Raw genomic sequence first — 19,432 nt, forward strand, 5'->3', positions numbered from 1 at the left:
GGCTGGTAGCCGCTTTAGGGCTTCGGGCAGGGGATGGCGGGGGCTGTAAGGGTTGGGTGCCGGTGGATGAACGGTTGTTCTTAGGGGCTGGGGTCGCAGGGCGGGTGACGATGCTGTAGCCGTGTGCGGGTGCCCACCCGGCTGCGTTATCTCTGCGGAGAGCTTAGATATCTCGCTGCTTTACCGTCCTGCGCGTTGTGTCCTGTTGCCTTCCGGCAGGTGGGGGTGGGAGAGCAGCGGGGTTACCTCACCCAGCGCTGTGATCGTGCCGAGGTGCCGCAAACAAGCTGTGTGCTCCGAGAGGAAGCTGAACTTCTGCTCAGCACTGCTCGAACTTGGTGCTCCTCGGGCTTCAAATGCCCGGCTAAGCTGCTGGGCTCACGGTTGGGATAGCAGTTAAAGAAATAACGTGCAGAAGGCAAGGAAGGGTTAAAGGGAAGCTTCAGCTGCTTTCTGCTGAATTCATTGTATTTAAACGATCTTTTTTATTGCAGCTTTCAGAATTGCAACACCTACGTTTGTTTCACACTTAAAGCCAGTAGTAATGTGATGCCCCTTGTTTTCTGTGCAGAGGATTTCTGGAAATACAAGCAGTGACTTCCTCCGTCCCTCTGAGCGCTGAGGCTGTGAATGTTTTGTTCAAGAAGAAGGACTAACAGTTCCCCTTGACTGGTGAGGGCAGCATTGCTGAGTGACAGAGGATAAGCACCATTTCTCTCTCTTGACTTCTTGTTCCAGCTGTGCTGGCTGCATCTAATAGCTTATTCTACACCTTCTGTGAAGTCAGAGCAACAGACAAGTTGTTTTCATCTCACTTGAAAATAATGTTATCTGCTGTGCTTGGGGGCTTCAGTGCTGAAATGTTAAACGCTGCATTGAAGATTGAAGCTATATATTTATCATTCTTTAAGATGTTGCAGGAATTTCTTACCTTCCTGTCAACTGTCAGGGGAGAAAACTTGTAAGCAGCAGCATGCAGCAATTTGCAGCATGACTTGCAATGCTTTAGTAGTCACTGGGATACGAGTGCAACACTCAGATCACCTTTGTACATCTCCACTGTCTGCCCAGTGCTTCTGACACAGCCTAAGGAGCTCCTTGGGTCTGTGGTGTTTTCTGGCTGAGGAATGCAGCCTCCTTCCCCTCTCTTTCCTATTTTGGAGCCCTTCCTTGCGATACCTATCTGGTATCCCTGCATGAGTTTGATTCCTTCCTTTTAGGAAGGTTTAGACTTAGTTATTTCCAGCCATCTTTGAGTTAGAAACCAGTTGTTTTCTTTAGGTTATATGAAGGGGCAAAAGGGATTGTATTCTAATGGATTTGATTCCTGACTCTCCTGTAACTGATAAAAAAAAGCTGTTTTCTGGCTTTGCAATGGATTTCTATTAATAACAAAAGTAATGAATGGTTTTTATAGAATTGGATGTGACCCTGTTTGGAGAGAAAAATCTATGCTCACTGCTAATCTGTTTTACTTAAAACATTCTGCTGAAAGCAGAGGAAATGTGACTTACAAAGTAAGTGGTTACTGACTCCAAAGTCAGGCAGAGAGCTGTGAATTCAGAGGTTTTGCTTGGTTTTGCAACTGCTCCTTTGTATTCATGCTGTTCATTGAGTGGCTGTGCTGTAAACAGATTTGTTTCTAGATATTTTTTTTGTCAGTCACCTGATTGCTCAAGAGGCTTAGCTGTGTTTGTTTGTCCCTGGCTGTGACCTGCTGTTCTACCAGTGCCGTCCTGGTTCTCTTGCTGAACTGGACGAAGTATTGCAGATGTCTGTACGCTGGTGGGTCTCATCTGGCATGGCTATATGAACTCTTGTTTTAGCTAATGTTGTTGCAAATCATTGTGCTGCTCACAAATTATTTGGGTTGTGGTGACCAGCTGTTCCTCACTGGTACCTGCTGAAGAGATCAGACCCCTGCTGAAGAGTTGTAACGTGTGTAGAAAACAGAACAAAGTGTATTTTGTGTAGTTAGCATCTTCTGGCTAAAGCAGTCAAAGCTAAGGTGTAGGAGAGGGCACCTTTTCAATTTTTTTTTTTTCCTGGGAAAATGTTTGTGTTCTTTCTCTGTGGCCCTGTCAGAAGAGAATGAGCTGCTGTTCCTTTAATCAGGAGAAACTAAGAACAGTTGCATGGCAGTTAATCATTTCTTTTTGCAAGATCAGAATCAGCCATGTGGGTGCTCTTGTCTCTGATAAACATTTAACTGGAGGTATCAAAGTATAGACAGGGATGGAAAAAACTAAAAACTCGTTGGGTATGTTTTGTGGCTTGTCCTTTCTTCTGCTTTAGTTTCTTCAGGTGGAGGTGGTGGCTCCTGCAGAAAGCTTCCCGAAAGTTACTTATTCCTTTGTGCCTTAACTCTGAGTAATCCCACTTTCTATTCAGTCCAAATATTCTTATCTTACACGAGTAATAGCAAAGCCTTCAAATTTGCAGAGAGAGGACTTGTGATCAGTAACTCACTCAGCTTGTGCTTAGCTGGAAATAGATGAGTCTTGACTTACTGTCACTTTATGACCCTCTGAATTGTGTGTCTGTAGCAGTGTGCTTTGAGGAGCTGAGAAGCTTTTGGAGGCCAAGGTCAGCAAAATGTTACTGAAATCTGTGGCTACTTGTCATCCTCTGTGTGGCTGATTTGTGAGGCTAGCTTAAAGAGAAGATGTTCTGGGCTGGCACTTTCTGTCCTTTGTGGCAGGATGTCAGAGATCTCAGTGCTGGGTGTGCCCTCAGGTATTTTGCATTGGTGTTTTTGTGTGTTCAGCAGTCCCTAGGCTTTTCTAGGTGCATTTTTCTGGAGAGAGGTTTGGGTTTTCTGTACAGGGGCAGCTCTAAAGCACTCTAGGCAAGATGAGATCCAGCAGGCTGGCTCAGCGATGCTGGAAGGAAATACTGTGGTTAGATTTGTAAATGGCTTTGCAAATGACGTGGCTCTCTGCTTGTCATATGATGTGCTTTCCAGTTGAACTTGGTGAAGTAGGGAAGAACTGTGTCAGCCTTGCTTTTCTGTATTCTGACTGCCACAGTCTTCAGGTGGATATTGACACTGATTGACCATAATAAGCACCATTTGTTTCTGCCTTCAAAGATCGTCTCCAGAACTTCTTAGATCCAAAATAATGTGGTGACTTTTTTTTCTGTAACGCTGGCAGGCTTGATGTTAGAGGGCATTTGTGAGCCTGCAAGTGAGGGAGGAAACACAAACCCAGCTGGTTTTGTTTTGTTTTGTTTTTTTTACCTCTGTCTACTGACATTTTTAAGTCTTTCCATCTTGGAGGGGAGGGTGATCAGTCATGCAAACAGCTGTTTTCACACCCAGTTCTTTCAGCAGCAGTAAAAGGGGACTGCTGGTGTGGACACCCCTCACCCTCCTCCTTCCTGACAATCTTTGTGCGTCAGCTGGATATAAATCTGGTTTAAATCCCTAAGCCATCTTCAGGTGAAGCAGAGACCTAGGTGAGTGTGATGGGAGGGGAAACAAGTGGTGAGTACTTGGGTGCAGCGCAGTGAGGACAAATGAAGTGATCCTGGAAAGAACAGTAGGTAAATGCAACAAGTTGTCTTTGTTCTGAAAATAGGGCTTGCTCTGAGATAGGGTAAATGAGAAGCTTGCCATGCAAAGCAGGTCAAGGGGCTTTCCCTGTATCTCTGGTAGAATTGATATGGTACGTGCAAGGGTGCAAATTTCAAGCCAAGAGGAAGTGAAAGAAGCAGATCAACTTGAGAGGGTCTGCAGCCCCTCTGCAGTGCTCTGGTGCTTCAGTTGTTGGTCCCTTTTAGCAGTACCTGTCAGGAACAGCATTTGCAAAGACTTCTGTCTGCGTAGCACGAGCCTTTCTGTGTGTTCTCTCTTCACCTTTATTGACACTACAAACTCAGTTTTTCTAGAATGCACTTTGCTGGGTGCTATGCTCTGGAACAGTGTTATTTGAGGAAGTTTACTGCTCTGCTTCCTGCTTTGTTTGCTTTGCTCTTGTCAAACTAATCCTTTGCCTTCTGTTCCTATAGATGGTGCTGGTTCTGAACTCACTGGTGCTCCCAGGTGATTAAGTTAAAGTCTGCAGTAAAATCGAGGAGTGTCTTGTCTGAATCAATCCCCAGGTTTATTTTTTTCCTCTCCAGTCTTGATCTCTTATACCTGAGGAGATTACCTGTTGCTGTCCAAGCCTGAATCTGTCAGGCAGCAGAACTGTGAACCCAGTGCAGCAATGATATCTTAACTTCATGATCTTGTTAACATCCCAGTGTTTCTTGATCTGTCTTTTCCCTTCTTGCTGTAATCTCTAATCTCTTGTGCTTCAGTCCAAATGAAAGCAGACAGATCTTTCAGTGCAATCACTTCCTTCAGTACCAGACAGGTAGAAAGTTTGACTGCCAGTAGCCTATATTCAGTCTTTCTGCCTGAGGTCTTTGGATCCTGAAGCTAAATCTGTTGTACCTAATTTCTAGAGAAGTCTCTGAGCTATTTGCTTGCAGTGAAGTTGGTGTGTGATCTTTCCAGCCAGAATGCAGAGGTTTCTATGCACAACACAAATCAGGCAATATCAGGGTAGTTAGATGCAAAGGGGAAAATTAGGTATTTTTTCTTTTTTTGGTAGGGTCAAAGGTCTTCTATAAGCAGAAAAGAGGCTTATGGATGTACTGAATCAACCAAGCAGATGTCACAGCTGTGGTGTGACGTGGTTTCGCATGTTCAATCTTAGGTCTGTTGTTAGCTCAATCTGATGATACTTGAGCTTGGTTAAGTGTGCCCCTTTATGTGATTGTCCTCTGACTTCACAGAAGTCTGGCTCTCAAACACTTGCATCTTGTAATCTGTATGGTTTGATATATACGCAAGAACGTTGGCTTGTAGAAAGTGTTACTGTAGATAATCAGTCTGCAAATGTTGCTCCCTCGCTTTGAGATCTGCAGATTGTGTGCTCTTATAGAAGTCTTGGTGCATCAGTGAATGTCTCTTTGTAAAAAGTAGACATGCGTGGTGTGACTGATCAAGCAGCAGCTTTTCTGCTCGAGTTTGAAAGCAACCAAGTCCAAGGTACTACTCTTGAACTGAAGTCATCTGACAGAGACAGTGGGCTTGGTCTTTGTGAGGAACTGCTCTTTACATAGCTGCAAGACAACTGTTTCCTTTCTGAAGTGTGTAGCTTGCTGGCTGCCGGCAGCCTCTCTGAGAAGCAAGAAAAACCTGACGGGTTAATTGAAAACAACCAAAAAGAAGCTAGAAATCTGGGTGAAAACAACATAGGTAAAATTCATTATGGGGTCACTGACTGTAAGACAGTGTGCAGTAGCAGTTTAAAGCAAGCAAACCAACTCTTTTGGAGGTGACTGTGGTCTTACCGATATTCTGAACAGAACCTGAAGGGGGAAAAAGAGAGAAGCTTTCTAGTAGCAATATATTGGTGAAGTGTTGATTACATTTATGCTTCCTTCCCTTTATGCTGAGGGCTGAGAAGCTGTTATTGAGACTGCAATGTTTTTTTTCTGTCAAATAACACAAACCTAATTCTTACGGTGTTTTTATTTCCAGATCGCGTGAAGCCATGGCTATTCTTTTTGCTGTTGTGGCGAGGGGCACAACCATCCTTGCCAAGCATGCCTGGTGTGGAGGAAACTTCCTGGAGGTGACAGAGCAGATCCTGGCGAAGATACCTTCTGAAAACAACAAACTGACCTATTCACATGGGAAGTGAGTGATGTTTCCCATCTGGGTATCGGAGCAGAGACTAGCTAACGTGCATGAGGATAGCAGTAAATGGATGTAGCAAAATTCAGTTGTTCTCAGATCAGTTGTGCATCCTGATTGCTTGATGATAAGTCTTACAGGCAGTATCTTTTAGAGTCATCCTGAGGTACCACAAATGCAGTTGCTGGGAGAGAAGGCTTATGCAGATCTCTGACCAGTCCTCGGGTAGCAGTTGGCAAAAAAGAGCATTTGAATGCAATATCTCCTGGCACTGTGCTTCTTCTCTATTGCATATGTGGAGTACAAAAGTTAATGTGCTGCAAATTAACAATAGAACTGCAGAGAACACCGATTTAGCAGTGCTCTGTGTTACTCAGTTCTCTTTTGAGTGCCTTTTGAGTCCATGCTGTTGTGTTAAAGCCATTTTGGCTGCCTGAAGATTCAAAAGATAACAAATCAGGTAGTCTTCTTGTGTCCTTCCCTGCCTTGCAAGTACTAAGAGACCCTGGGGAAGAGCTTTCAGAGGAAGGTGCCTGTTCTTTAAGTACTCTGTGTGCTGAATCATTTTCTACTGTAATTTTAAGGGCAAAGTCATTTCCTTTTGTTTTACCTTTGCCTCAAGTGCTGTTCAACCATTCACAAAACTGAGCTGCAGGAGTGCCACAGTGTTCTTACAGTTGAAAACTTGAATTGTGATAGAGGTTCACTGTTCTTTGGTGGGAACACTGAGAGGTAATTAATCACTGCATCTGTGCCTACAAAGCATGCTGTGAAGTGGATAATCGTTTGCTCACTACTTAAGACTTAATGAGGATTCAACATTGTAATGCTATAATGTGATGGAAAGTATAGCAATAATAGGGGGGTGGCAAAGTCTGTGGTTGCAGCAAGTGAGAACAGGCCCGAATGCAGCAGCTATAGACACAGAAACAAAGGAAGGAAACTTGCTGACCCTTGGAAGAGCTCAGATAGGCAGGGATCTTGAGGAAGATATCGTTACTTCCACTGCCAACCCTTAAATGAAGTCTGGGAAGGGGTGGATCCTGGGCTCCACCCTGTCCTGTCATTCAGGTACATTGCATGCACCTGAGCTCCCCTGGGTTGGCCCTGCCTTCCCACCAGGTGCTCAATCACTGCTTCAAGCTGTGACTTAGCATTTCTGCTACAAACACACTGCAGAAGAGCACTCCAGGCACTGAGCCTAGTATCAGTGTCTCCTCTGCTCAAGTCTCTTCTGACAGGTTTTCTATTGACATTGCTTTTCCTGTGCATTTGAAGAACAGCCTCTTTGGTCAGAATCTGTCATTGTTGTTGTTCTATTTTTAAGAACTTCTGGGCCTTTCAGGTAACCTCCAAGGAAAGTCAGCTTTCTAGCATCAGTTGTTCTTGGTGTTCTTCTGTTTCTGCCCTTAAGATTTTTCTATCCTGGGGAGACTTAAAGGCAGTGTTGGAATAAGCTTTACTTCTCCCTTTAGGAAAAGGAACAACAGCTGTAGATAAGGAGCAGCTTTATGCTAAGTTGTTTAAAAAAAAAAAAGACTGTGTTCTGCCCTTAAAGCTGCAGAAGGCAACTGCAATGCAATGTACACATTACAATGATTTTATTCTAGAATCTGTAAAAGAGGTCTAAATGGTGGTGGAGAGTAGATAGCATCACTTAAAAATTAAAAAAAAAAAAAGAGGACAGCTAAAGCCAGTGAGCCATCTGCATTGGTTCTGGGTTGGATTTAATACTCTATGAGGTAAGTTGATGGGATGTTGTTTTTTTTCTCGTGGGCCTGGAAATAACAGCTTGGTTTCACTTTGAGAGGAAGATACGGCTTTGAACTGGTGTGCACTGTCTTTCAGGTTAGCCAGAGTTGCATTTAACAAGCATCTGTTTACTCAGCATCTCTCAAAGCATCTTTATGTGAATAAGAGAATGCAACCACATGCTTCAAGCCTGTTTAGCCTGATAGTTGTTCTCTTAAATTCATTTTCTTATTTGACTGCTTTTGTTTTGTAGTCTTTGCAATAAAAACCCAAAGCTGTGCAACATGGCTAAAGAAGCAAGTCACTGTACCAATGAGGTTCATTGAAGCATTAACTTCCTTGTCACTCCACTCAACTGCAGATAATCTCACAAGTTCACTATATGTGGGGTGCTTGTATACAGACAGCAGGATTAGATATAATCTTACCCCCATTTATTATGTCAAGGTGTTTTTTTTTTTTCCCCACAAGTAAGTAGGTGGAAGAACATGGAACTGAAGTTTGGCAGCACAAAGTTGCTGTGAAGTGTGAGGTGCTGCAAAGTGCATGATGGCAGTTATTACTTACGTGTAAGTTGTCTCTTATTTAGTGTAGCTGGTAGAAGATAAATGCTTGGCATCTGACAAAGATAGCTGGAGTGTGTTGGCATCTGTGTGACTTGCTGTAGGGTAACTGGAATTTGCTCCTCTTCTTTTTTCCAGCCCCTAAATTCAACACAGATACCAGCATCTTCTCTGTCATCTCTCTTCTTCTTGTGGCAGCTTTTAATGACTTAGGTTTTTTTCCCCCTCTTTGCAGTTATCTGTTTCATTACATCTGCCAAGATAGGATTATATACCTCTGCATCACAGATGACGTAAGTATTTTGGTTATAGCTATTGCACACACAGGCTTTTTATGAGTTTTAGCTTTTTCTGTATATATGTCAATGAGAAATCAATAATGGGTGCTAATTGCAGATGGGTTTTATTCCATTGGAGCTTTTAACTGATGGCAGTGAGAACGCGGCTCTGAAGCCTAGGCCTGAAATTCAAATGCATGTGAATAAGTATCTCTGAGGTTCAGTTCTTATTTAAAGCAAAATCATCTTCCTCACAGGAAAAGATATTAGACACAAAATTAGATCTACATATACTTCAGTAGTATCTGCTTCCAGCTGATGTCCAGGAAGGTGTCTGGAGTCTGGCTGCTGCTAAAAACGCAGAGTAAGCAGCCAAGTCCTGTAGAGTTCCTGTAGAATTATGCACAGCGTGCCTGTCTAAAAATGAATATTTGTAGGTTTTGGACTGGCTATATGCTGCATACACTTCATGATCTGACTGGCTCTGGATGTGGTCTGTTCGTTCTCTCCTAGGACTTTGAACGTTCCAGGGCCTTCAACTTCCTGAATGAAATCAAGAAGAGGTTTCAGACCACGTATGGCTCAAGAGCACAGACAGCCCTTCCCTATGCAATGAACAGCGAGTTCTCCAGTGTCTTAGCTGCACAGCTGGTGAGTTCTGTTGCTAAATGAGATTGCTTTGGCAAGTTAAACTTCTCCTCACAGGGTCTTCCTATATTTTTTCATTTGTACCTAAAGAACCGCACTGAGTTTGTATGTGAATGCAGAGGAATTTACTGCATTCACTGTGTGTTCTCTACAGCTGAGTTGCTTTACTGCTTCTGTGATCAAAAGGGGCTGGGGTTAATAGTGATGTATTCATTATTTGCACTGCATAGCTGAACTTGAGATGAGATCTTAAAGATAGCATTTGAAATCTCAAAGCCAGCTCCAGTTGGCTCTCCATTCTAAGATCTCCTCACTGTTATGAGCAAGATAAATGCATGCTGCTTTTTCAATTGAACTAGGGTTCAAAATTTGAGTATCTAGTAATTCCAAACTGCTCCTTGCTTCTCTCCCTCTTACTTCATGGTAATCTGTGGCATGCTGCTGGGGTGTGGTAGGGTATTTGTTTACGGTGCTGTTTCATTTTCATGAGGCAAGAACACTGGGCTTGGATCATGGCAGGTTCTGTGTACAGAATCACTTGTATGGATGCAGAAAGGACTTCCATTCCCAAGACAGCAACTTAAAAAAAGAAGTTAGAGTTGTTTAGAGTCTTCTGCTTAAAATTCATCATGTTTTTTAGAGCTCTTAATTGACAACAATTTTGTAACTCGAGTGGTGCTATTTTTTGAGACCTGCCTTAAATTAAAAGGAAGATGTCCTTGGAACCTTGGTTTTCAGAGCTTGTTTGCAGGCTGTATCTGGGACAGCTACAGCTGGTACTGTATGCAAGATGTGTAGGAGGCTCTCAGTCTGCTTTGCTGTGGCTGATGTGTAAGCACTGAGGCTGCTGCCCTCAAAGCTTTCCTTTTTCCTGTTCATCTTCTAAAAATGCCAGGTTTGGAGACGTTCTGGATGCAGGAGAGGAGGTCCTTTGGTCACCTGGCAGCACAACTGGTGTAAGGGCAGAAACTAAGCAAACTTGTAACACTCACCAGCAGTAACAGTTGTGTTTTGGGGTGGAAGGTGAAGGGAGGATGTGCACTTGTGCTGTTGCTTCTTGAAGGTTGTATTGGATGTTATGAAAGGAATCAGTTGTGCTGGTATTGTCAGGGATGAACGGAGATGATTCATAGCTTGTGAGGTTGCACATCCTGCACTGCAAAATCTGTTCTTCAACTTATGCAGTAGGCAGAAAGCAATGAATAATAAAGCCAGCATGTCTTCAGAAGAGCCCATTGGATTGTGTGTAATAAATTAGATATTCAGTCCTATCACAGATAGGAAGTTAGCTTTTTCCTCTACCAGCCCTTGATGTGTGGAAACAGAAACTACACAAAGTGATGATTCATCAAAATATAAGCAGTTTTTGGCTGGAATCAGCTTAATGCTCTGCCTTATCAGAAGAGCCAGGCGGTGTTCAGGGCCATGGTGGTGTTATCCCTCTAAAAATCCCAGCATTTTCATTTCTCTAAAGCATGAAGTAGAGCTGCTTACCTTAGCTTTTGCATATTGATGAAATCCAGGCATCTAATAATTCTTAATCCAAGTTAAATGATGGCGGAAAGCTGTTCCCCCAGCTTCTGAAGATTAGAGCCCTAACGATCTCGTGCTTTGTGTAGTGGGAGAACAGGACTGCTATCAAGGTGGTTACAGAAGTTACTGAAGGAGTTTAACTGGTGTGATGCTGAGTGTAGAGATCATGTGACATTCAGAGATTGTGCTGTTACTCAAGCATATCACACACATAATGTTGAAAAGGGAGGCCATGCTTCCAGTAAAACCAGTGACCAGCTCAGGTAGCATGCCAGTTCTGCAACTTCTCCTAAAGCCAAACTTCTTTGTTTTTCATTTTTTAAAGGAACTGTTACTTTCAGTGCTATACCCATCAGTTATGACATGAGTATGTGAATGCTGTTAGAGCACTAGGCTTTTGCTTCCCATGTGTTCAGAAATGGATGCAAAGTGAACACTTATTCAGGAGAAGATTGGGGTTTAAGAAGCCATGTGGGTTGTCACCAAGTACAGCAGAGACAAGTCCTGGCCACTACTGTCAGCAGGTCTGTTCAGATGGCTTCTTCTTAGGAGGTGCTTTGTGAAGCCTTCAGATACAAGTGTGGCAGCTGCAAGTTTAGAGCAAGACAAAAGTTCATCCATGAGTTTTGTGAGAGATACTTGTTCCTTGGGGAGGTGACCTAGGGAGCAGGACAGTAGGAGCTGTGGCTGGTGATGCTTGACTTCAAAGGACCTCTGAGGACAGCAGACTTAGTCCCAGAATAGCAGAACTTACTTAGACAATATTGATTTCACCTCAATTCCCTTCCTTTCATTCTGAAACCATTGTGAGACTCCTTTTAACCTGGGGATGTTGGTTAGCACTTCTCCCACCTACCAGCTCACCACAGGTTCACTTGTGGTCCCAAAAGCTGCTTACGTCTGCTTTACAGGAAGAGCAGTTAGGCAACTCTGACCATTTTAAACACCTCATGTGGTTCTTCCATTTTGCAGTCCCTCTTCACTCTTGCTGGAGCTCCTGCTTGATGCTCACTTACAGATACAGATGCATTCTGTCCTGCTTGTGTAATCGCGGGGCTCTTTATGTTTTATAGAGAAGTAGAGAGGATTGTGTAAAGCTGTGATCAATTACAAAGACAACAGAAGGATGTCTGGAGTGGGAACAGTGAGTTAACTTCCCTTGCTACAAATGTGATTTAACTTCCTAAAGAGGCTGTTACTCCTGGATTCTCTGGAAGTTGCAGGCACTTGTCTGCTGCACAACTGCTGCAGTGCAGGAGTAGGTGGGCACGTGTGACCTGTGAGGGGCTGACAAATTGGATTTGGGTCTCTCACACAGTTGTAGATGTCTCAGGTAAATTGGAATCTCAAATGTATGTCCTCTGCCCTGCACAGTAAGGAACAGGAGATTCCTTTTTTGTGTGAAGTGCTATGTTGAGGATCCTTGTTTTCACTGACTGTTCATTTGTTACAGAAATACCACTCGGAGAGCAAGGGCACTGACCAGGTAGCAGAGACACAAGCCCAAGTTGATGAACTTAAAGGAATCATGGTTCGAAACATAGGTATCTGGCTTGTTCTTGTGCCATGCATGCAGCATTCCATTCATCCAGAATGGTGATCCTGCAGGGAGAGTTACTGAGAGTGGAGCTGGTGGTGGGCTGTCCTCTCCTAGCGATGGTTAAAGGGGCTGGGGAGCTCTGAGTTTGCAGTCCACTACTTGTGTTGGACGTGGTGAGAGCACAGCTTGGTGGGAACTTGCACAGCTTGCACTGAGGTGCAGTGTGCTCTGGGTTTTGTCTCTGTCGCTGCTGCCTTCCTGCAGCTGCTATGAGGAAAATGCTTCTCAGCATTTTGTCCAGTTGGACTCTGGGACAAATCTGACCACTTAAAGACCTAGATGTGGAACTGACCAAAATTGAGTGGATTTAGTGCCAGAATGTGATATTGCTCCTTAAGCACCACTGCTTTGAAATCTCAGAAAGGTTGAGGGCTATTTATCATTTCAGAAACCACTGCCAGGAGCTCCTCCTGGCTTTCAGCTGAGCTTTGGGTATTAGAAGCAGCTTTTCGTGCTGGGATTCTACTTACAGATTGGGATTTTTCTCTTTCTCCAGACCTCGTGGCACAGAGAGGAGAGAAGCTGGAGTTGCTGATCGATAAAACAGAGAATCTCGTGGATTCTGTAAGTTTGGGGAAGAACTTTAAAATGGGGAATTAGTGGTCCTGCAGCTGTTCTGCTCATCAAAGAGCATCATCTAAAGCCCCTATTAAACAAACATTAAAGCACCTTAAAGTAACGTTTCCTTGTGTTAGAAACAAGTCCTGTCTTATTTCCCCCCCTGCATGGCTGTTTAACCAGCTACATGTCAGCCTTGCAGCTCCTTAACAGGATGAAGGGGTAAAGTAAGTGAGAAATTACTAAGTCATCACATTGAATGTAACTATAAAGCATATGTTGTCTGGTCAAGTGGCCTACATATAGCCTGGAAGTTTTCCTGACTATTCCCTGGAAATCCCTAGACCTGATTCAGCATCTTCTGTGGGTCCTAGCTTGGGGCCTGATTCCTTTGGCACCCTCAGATGCAGTCCTCAACCCTATAGATTGCCAGTGTGTGCTGTATGGGACTGATGGATATGTATACATTTCAGAGCTGGCAAAAATATTGTCATGCTTTAGAGAGATGAGCTAGAGGTGTTTGCAATTACCCAGCTGGGAATACTGTCCTCCTGCACTGAGTGTTTGAACCTCACTACTTCAGGTGGTGGCAGTAAGTAGTCTAAGCTCAGGTAATGCCTTAGACAAAAGGACTGGAATTCCTTCTTCAGTTAGTCTGAAGTCACATGTGCTTACTGTGAATATTTGTTGTTGGAAACAATGCAGAGAATGAATGAATGGAATGTGGTGTTAGTTTGAATGTCTTACAGCTCATTGGTGAGTCCTTGGAAATTCAGGTTGAAGTTTTCAAGAGTAGTGAACCAGTTTATCACTCCCACATGAGTCTTTACTACCAGAGTGGTGTACCCAAACATCTTTCTCAGCAGCAGCAAGGTCTTCCTTTTGGCAGGGAGGTCTGAAGAAGCCAGTACTCAAAGCAGTCCTGACCTCTGGAGAACTGGTCTGGGCTGAGATATGAGGGGTGTTGCTGCAGTGTCTGTGCCAGGACAGTTGTCAGTAGCCAGTACTCTGCTTCCATACCTAGAAACTGCACAGTTAAGTGAGAGAAGTGTTTCCAGAGTTCGGTTAGTAACTTAACATGGAAGTCAGCGTTGAGTTGAAATTACATTAGTAGGGACGCAGCTCTGCTTGATGTCTCGCTTGAAAAGTCTGGGAGGTGCTTTGTGGAGAAAGCCTGAAAATAACCAGCAGAGTGTGCTGCTGAGTTGGCTCAGTCTGGATGCTGCAGCCTTTCTGTGTGCAGGTATCTCTGCATGAGCTGCTCGGGAAAGTGATGGGGGTGAAGTTCTGGTATTAAAGGAGTTACTTTTGTAGCTAGAGTAGAACTGATGTTGAGTGTAAGAATAAAGATCAATAATTACTTACATATTTTTTGAGTACTTCAGTTCCCCAAAGCTTGCAAGTCAAAGGAGAACACATCCAGAAGTAGTCCAAGGTAAACTAAACCTTGTGGGCAGCTGACAGACCTGATGATGTCCTATGCCCAATTTTTCCCAAGCTGACTTCTGGAAAGTACAAACCCAAGCTGGTTCTAGATTCAGTATTACTTCTGTTGTTTTGCTTTCTTTCATCTTCTCCTTAAAGTAGCATAGGAGATAACTTTCCCTTGATGCCAGTTTGGCTTTGCATTATTGTAACTGCAGGAGTTAAATGGATCTGGAGGAGATAACTGCAGAGGTTTGGTTTATTAGGGAAGTAGGGTGGTATGGGTATGGGCCTCTTCATCTGGCTGCTTGGGATGCAGCTTTCTCTGCAGTAGATCATGGAATAAAACAGCTGTTTTACTTTCTCTTCTAGTCCGTCACTTTCAAAACTACCAGCAGGAACCTTGCTAGAGCCATGTGTATGAAGAACCTCAAGCTTACCATCATCATAATCATTGTATCAATTGTAAGTATGGAGCATAATAACCTTTAGCTCTTAAGACAAGCTTAGCTATTGGAAAATGCTAATAGTGTACTGCTGTCATCAAACCTGCACTAACTCATACTTGGTATGGTCTTAGCTCTAAAACAAGTGTTTTTAAAGTTTTCTGTGAGATATGGAGAAAGGAGCATTGTGGCAGGCAGTTTTTCTTGTCAAGGTGTTTGAAAATGTTTTCTTGACAACTTTGTCTAGCTTACAGATGCTTGCTGTAGTAACACCTGCCCTGCTGACTCCTTAAAAGTTAAGGCATTGACCTCGTGGCTCCTCTACCTGTATTGGCTTTCTAGGCCTTATTCCTTTTGGTACTTATTACTTAGCTTGGAATAGCATACCTCCAGCCTCTAGTGAATGTGAACAGCACTAACATGAGGATGCTGAAGTATAATTTCAGATTGGGTGTGTGAAGTACTTTGTCACCACTGAAGCCTTTGCTGGAGGAAAATTCTCATCCTGTTGCTGGATGGACATGGAGAAAGAAGTCTTAGTGTGAAGTTCTGGAGGACATTTGACAAGTTATTTTAGGGTGCTTATAACCTGGGGTTTTCAGACTTGTCTTTTGATACCAGGCCACGTCACCAGTTGACTTCTGAAGGACAGGATTCTCCATTGAAATCATTTGTTTTCTTTCCCCAGGTTATCATCTATATCATCGTATCAGCTGCCTGCGGTGGGCTTGCGTGGCCAAGCTGTGTGCAGAAGTAACCAGAGACAGCTGGTGCTGGTCAGTTGGAGATGAGAATCACAGCAGTGTGAAGAAGTGACCTACAGAATAACTCTCAATCTTTCACTACTGACACCTTCTCATTCTTCATCCCTCCAGGACTTCAGACTTTCTGCCTTATCACCCCAAACAGGCCCAGCCGGTTGCTGCTTCCGTGCAGCTGTAACCTCAAGAATGGGCTGTTTTAAATTACTTGAAGGGATTTTTTTCTTTTCTGTCCCGCCTACAACCTTCTCAGCTAGCTGGTACCGCCAGCTCTGGAGGGTACACGCATGCTTGTCCATGTGTCCATGCAGCTTTGCACTTTCATGTGAGTGTGCAAGTGGAGAACAGCTCTGCTAGCAACTGTCCTACCCACGAGGATGACACTGGAGGATAGTTTGAGGTGGGCTGAGCCAAGCTAATGGGAGAGCCACAAGATGGGTGTATTTCCATTTTCCACAGACCGTAGAGATCAGGTGCCCCTCCCTGCACATCTGGCCTCTTGTAGTGGCTCAACATGTAGGGGTTGCAAGTGCAATATTAGTAGTAACAAAAAGAATGGCTTTGGGGCTGGGGCTTTACGCACTGTAAGATGTAGGTGTTGCTTCTGTATGAAATCTCCCTTTTCCTGGTGGTCTTTCAGCAGTTGGTAGGAGGGTGATAGGTCACCTCAGCATTTTGAAATGCCTCCTCTTGACCATCATTTTTTTTCTCCTTCTTCCCCTTTAATTTGTGGTTAAAATAATACAGTAAAGAAGATAGTTCTGTATAGTTAAGGTTGCAGTAATGCATATTCTTTGTCATGTTATTTCTCCTGTTCTTCTGAGGGTGAACTAAAATGAGTACTAACATTACCACTTGCTAAAGTGAAAATGGGAGCCGATCAAGGCTGATGTATTAATCAGGCTTGATAAGGTGTCATATATTGGCTGCTTGTGCTTCTACTCTGAAGGTTTGTGCTAAAATGACAGAGAAGGACAGAAGGTTGAAGTTAAATGGATTGTTCCTTTCTCTGTAGTCTGAAGCAGAAAAGGCCTTTCAGATGTAGTAACAGCTACTCATGCTGGGGGGAAAAAGAAACAACACAAAAAAAACAACACCAAAACTCCAAGGCTTATTACCAACTGTAGGATTGGGTACTCTGGTAATTTGCTGCTATCAAGTGTGTACCTATAGGGACTACTTTGCCTGGTGCTGGAAGCTGTGATTACCATGTTTCTGTCCCATCAGGCCACTCTTGCGAAGGTGCTGCACAGCAAATGTGTAGGGCAGCACTGTGGCTGGATGTGCCAGCAGCCTGGGAACAACTGAAATCTGGTGCAAGTATCAGATGGTCTGATAAGGAAGCTGCACTGCTTTGGTCTGGGGAACTGACAGTGAATGAAAGCTGTGCAGGTACAGGAAACTGAGGCTCAGTTTGGTGACTAAACTCCAGCACTTGGTGCCATGGGTTCCCTGAGCCCTGCAACACAGGCTTGCCAGGCAGGGCAGTGACATTCAGTGGCTGCTCCTTCATGTGACTTTCCTGGTGTGTTACACTTTCCAGCAGGTGCCAGGTAAAGCTTTCCTATAAACTTGCATGGTTCTTTGGATGTGACTTCGAGGCTAAAACTTAACTAATGGTAATCAAACCTTCATAGCCAGAAAGGGCCAACTGATCAACACTGTGGCCTGTTTGTACCCTGCATTAATACACTGTAAAGCAGAGAAAGACTTTGTCTTACCTGGAAGTGGATGTGAAGGAGAGCTCTTCATCTCCTCCTTACCCTTACAACCACCTACAGCTCACTGTACAATTGTGCATGTTTTAGGGACTGTTGATGTTACTGTGTTAATTTCTATGATTTGTTGTCTTATGTACAAACACTTTTTAAAGATTTCCTCTCCTTTTAAAGGATGCACTGAGGCATTAGTGTAAAAACAAAATTAACCTGGGTAAATAAAATTACTGTACAGAAAGGAGATCTGCTTAGCTGTGTGAAAGGCTGTCTGGCACTGGATGTAGGAGCTATTTGGAAACCAGTGTGCACCTGGGGTGTGGGTCTCCCTGTGCACTGCTGCAGCTTCCAGCTTTGTGTCTCCCTCTGTGGCTGCTTGAGAAAGCATGTGGGGAAACCCTGCTGTGACACAGCTCCTGCAAAGGCTGTGTTATCTCAGCTTTGAGAGGATTTTGACTTAGCTTTGATGCAGATGGTAGAACCTATCATGACTTGACAGTGGCTTTATTTATGTATTTATGGTGAGGGGAAGAATCTGTTTTTCCTTGGTTTTAGCTCACAGTATCTATGAGTACCTAGGACAGAGATGCTAAAAGATGCATGGGATGAGATGCCTGCTTGCTCAGTTCATGTGCAGGGGTGGAGGGAACATAAAAGGAAGTGATAAGGCAGTAGTGGTGTTATTTGAAAGCTACATTACAATCTGAGAAATTGTTTTAAGGCAATTTTCAGTGACTTAAGATGAAATCCCACTGTCCTGAGCACAGTCTTTCTTTTCTCTAGTCATAGTGGGGAAGACCCTACCTTCCTGGAAGAGGTCCCTGTGCTGTGCCAGACCGATTCAGTGCAGCAGCTGCTAAGCTCACTGTCTTGCTCTTCAGCCTCTGTGTTTAAAAATAAAAGTTAAACAGAGTTTAGTAGCTTTTCATCTACCTCAGGAATGTTAAATAGGTGTTGTAGTGTTAGGTGTTGGATGTAGGCTCATGAGGGAGTTAGATTTCCTCTTCAACTTGCAGCAATTGTTCAAGTTCAGTGAATAGTTATCGTGGTTAGAGGTAAAGAAACACTGCATCTTAATGATGGCTGCTAGGGCAGAACATGAAAGGAAATCACCCGGTATGAAAATGTCTAAGGGAATGAAGGGATTTATCCTGAATTAACATCTCATTAGTTTGGTAGCATTTACAGAGCTGAGTATTCTGTGTAGCACTTTTGATTTATGGACCAAAAGCAGAGGGCTGTCCTTCCTCAGAAGAGAGCCATCCTCAAGTGCTTGTCAGTGTCAGGCTATATTTAAAATGCCCATGACTTTGAGCAGAAGCTAATCTCAGAATGAGACCCTGCTTAACTTTCTTGCTTGCTTCTGTATTAGCCTCAGGTCTGTCTAGAAATGTCTACAGCAGCAGTTTGATATGTACATCTGTCTTGCAGCTCTCATAAAAAGAATATCACATGCCTGATAAGATTTAACTAGAATACAATGTTGAAATATTTAAACACTTCCACTACTTCAGAAAGCTTTCGTTCTTTACTTTTCCTTAAGTACCTGATTGAACAGTAGCAGCTGTCTCAACTTCAGAGACTGCAGAAAAATGTCCTGCATGGAAAATGCAGACGTGTTCCTACCTTTGTACAGACCATAATAAAACTCTCAAACAATAGAAAAGTCTAAATGAAATGGTGCTAGTCTCTTATTTACTGTGCCAGTGCACAGAAAGGTGAGCTCAATACAGTGAGTTTCCAGCTCTTCCACCAGGCAGAAGTGCTTAAGAACCTTCTGCATGAAGGAAAAGCTTCAAGACAGTGCTAGCAACCTTCAGGGCTTTAGCATGGAGCAGTGAGAAGCCTCTTTGTCTACTAATGGTCATCTCAGACACTTTAAGAGGTGACAGGAAGGGAAGTGTTGGGAGAAGGAGAACTCAGTCACATCTGTATGTCTTATGAGCAGTTACATGAGCCTTCCTTTTTGTCCTTTCGCTAGCTGGAATTGGTTTCAAGACTTACAGGGGTATGTGTTGTTTTTTTTCCTTCCCCCAGGGTTTAGCAGTTGTTCTAAAGTGGAAGGGAATTATTTCAGCTTCAGGGGAATTATGGTATTCGGCTAATAGTGTAACAAAAAGAACTGTTGTTACTTCAGTTCTCATTAGCTTCCAGATATCTCTTTCAAGAGGTAATAACTGTGGTCTCAAAGTTTACACGCCTGCCAAAGGCTGCTCTTGTGTAATTCTTCTCTCATCCCCTTACACAGAAAAGTCAGCTTATAGTGTAGTCAGTTCTGTGCCTGCATTACCTTCTAGGTGCACTAACTGTTCAGTAGTGGAACACATACATGAGACTAGTCTGGAGCTCATGAATTTAATACAGCTGTCTTTTTTAAAGCAAACACTGCAACGAGGTCACTGCAAAGCCTAACTGGCTTCCAAGTTGCAAGTACTGCCTCACGTACTTTATTTTGCTGAGG

At 43.5% G+C, this 19,432-nt stretch overlaps 1 protein-coding gene across 3 annotated transcripts; it reads left to right on the forward strand.

Annotated features, from left to right (window-relative positions):
* The first annotated feature begins 519 nt into the window (after positions 1-519).
* VAMP7 (vesicle associated membrane protein 7) lies at positions 520-18,644 on the forward strand. 3 transcript variants are annotated; one of them, XM_003208387.4, is made up of 8 exons: positions 520-672; positions 5,537-5,695; positions 8,243-8,300; positions 8,799-8,936; positions 11,920-12,010; positions 12,563-12,630; positions 14,422-14,514; positions 15,184-18,644. In XM_003208387.4, the coding sequence occupies exons 2-8, from the start codon at positions 5,550-5,552 to the stop codon at positions 15,250-15,252; spliced, it is 663 nt and encodes a 220-aa protein (XP_003208435.1). In that variant the 5' UTR covers positions 520-672; positions 5,537-5,549; the 3' UTR covers positions 15,253-18,644. The 3 variants fall into 3 exon arrangements, with proteins under 3 accessions (XP_003208435.1, XP_019473773.1, XP_019473774.1); XM_019618228.2 differs by lacking the exon at positions 520-672 and adding an exon at positions 5,228-5,251; XM_019618229.2 differs by lacking the exon at positions 520-672 and adding an exon at positions 7,916-8,013 and having other exon boundaries at positions 5,617-5,695.
* The last annotated feature ends 788 nt before the right edge of the window (positions 18,645-19,432 follow it).

This window comes from Meleagris gallopavo, chromosome 9 (genome assembly GCF_000146605.3).
Source record: "Meleagris gallopavo isolate NT-WF06-2002-E0010 breed Aviagen turkey brand Nicholas breeding stock chromosome 9, Turkey_5.1, whole genome shotgun sequence".
Taxonomy (NCBI): Eukaryota; Metazoa; Chordata; class Aves; order Galliformes; family Phasianidae; genus Meleagris; species Meleagris gallopavo.

What these genes read in the sequence shown, in the direction of transcription:
- VAMP7 (XM_003208387.4), top strand. Translation starts at nt 5,550, where the DNA reads ATGGCTATTCTTTTTGCTGTTGTGGCGAGGGGCACAACCATCCTTGCC. An exon ending in CTGACCTATTCACATGGGAA is followed by an intron (nt 5,696 to 8,242) that starts GTGAGTGATGTT and finishes CCCTCTTTGCAG; the next exon opens with TTATCTGTTTCATTACATCT. An exon ending in ACCTCTGCATCACAGATGAC is followed by an intron (nt 8,301 to 8,798) that starts GTAAGTATTTTG and finishes GTTCTCTCCTAG; the next exon opens with GACTTTGAACGTTCCAGGGC.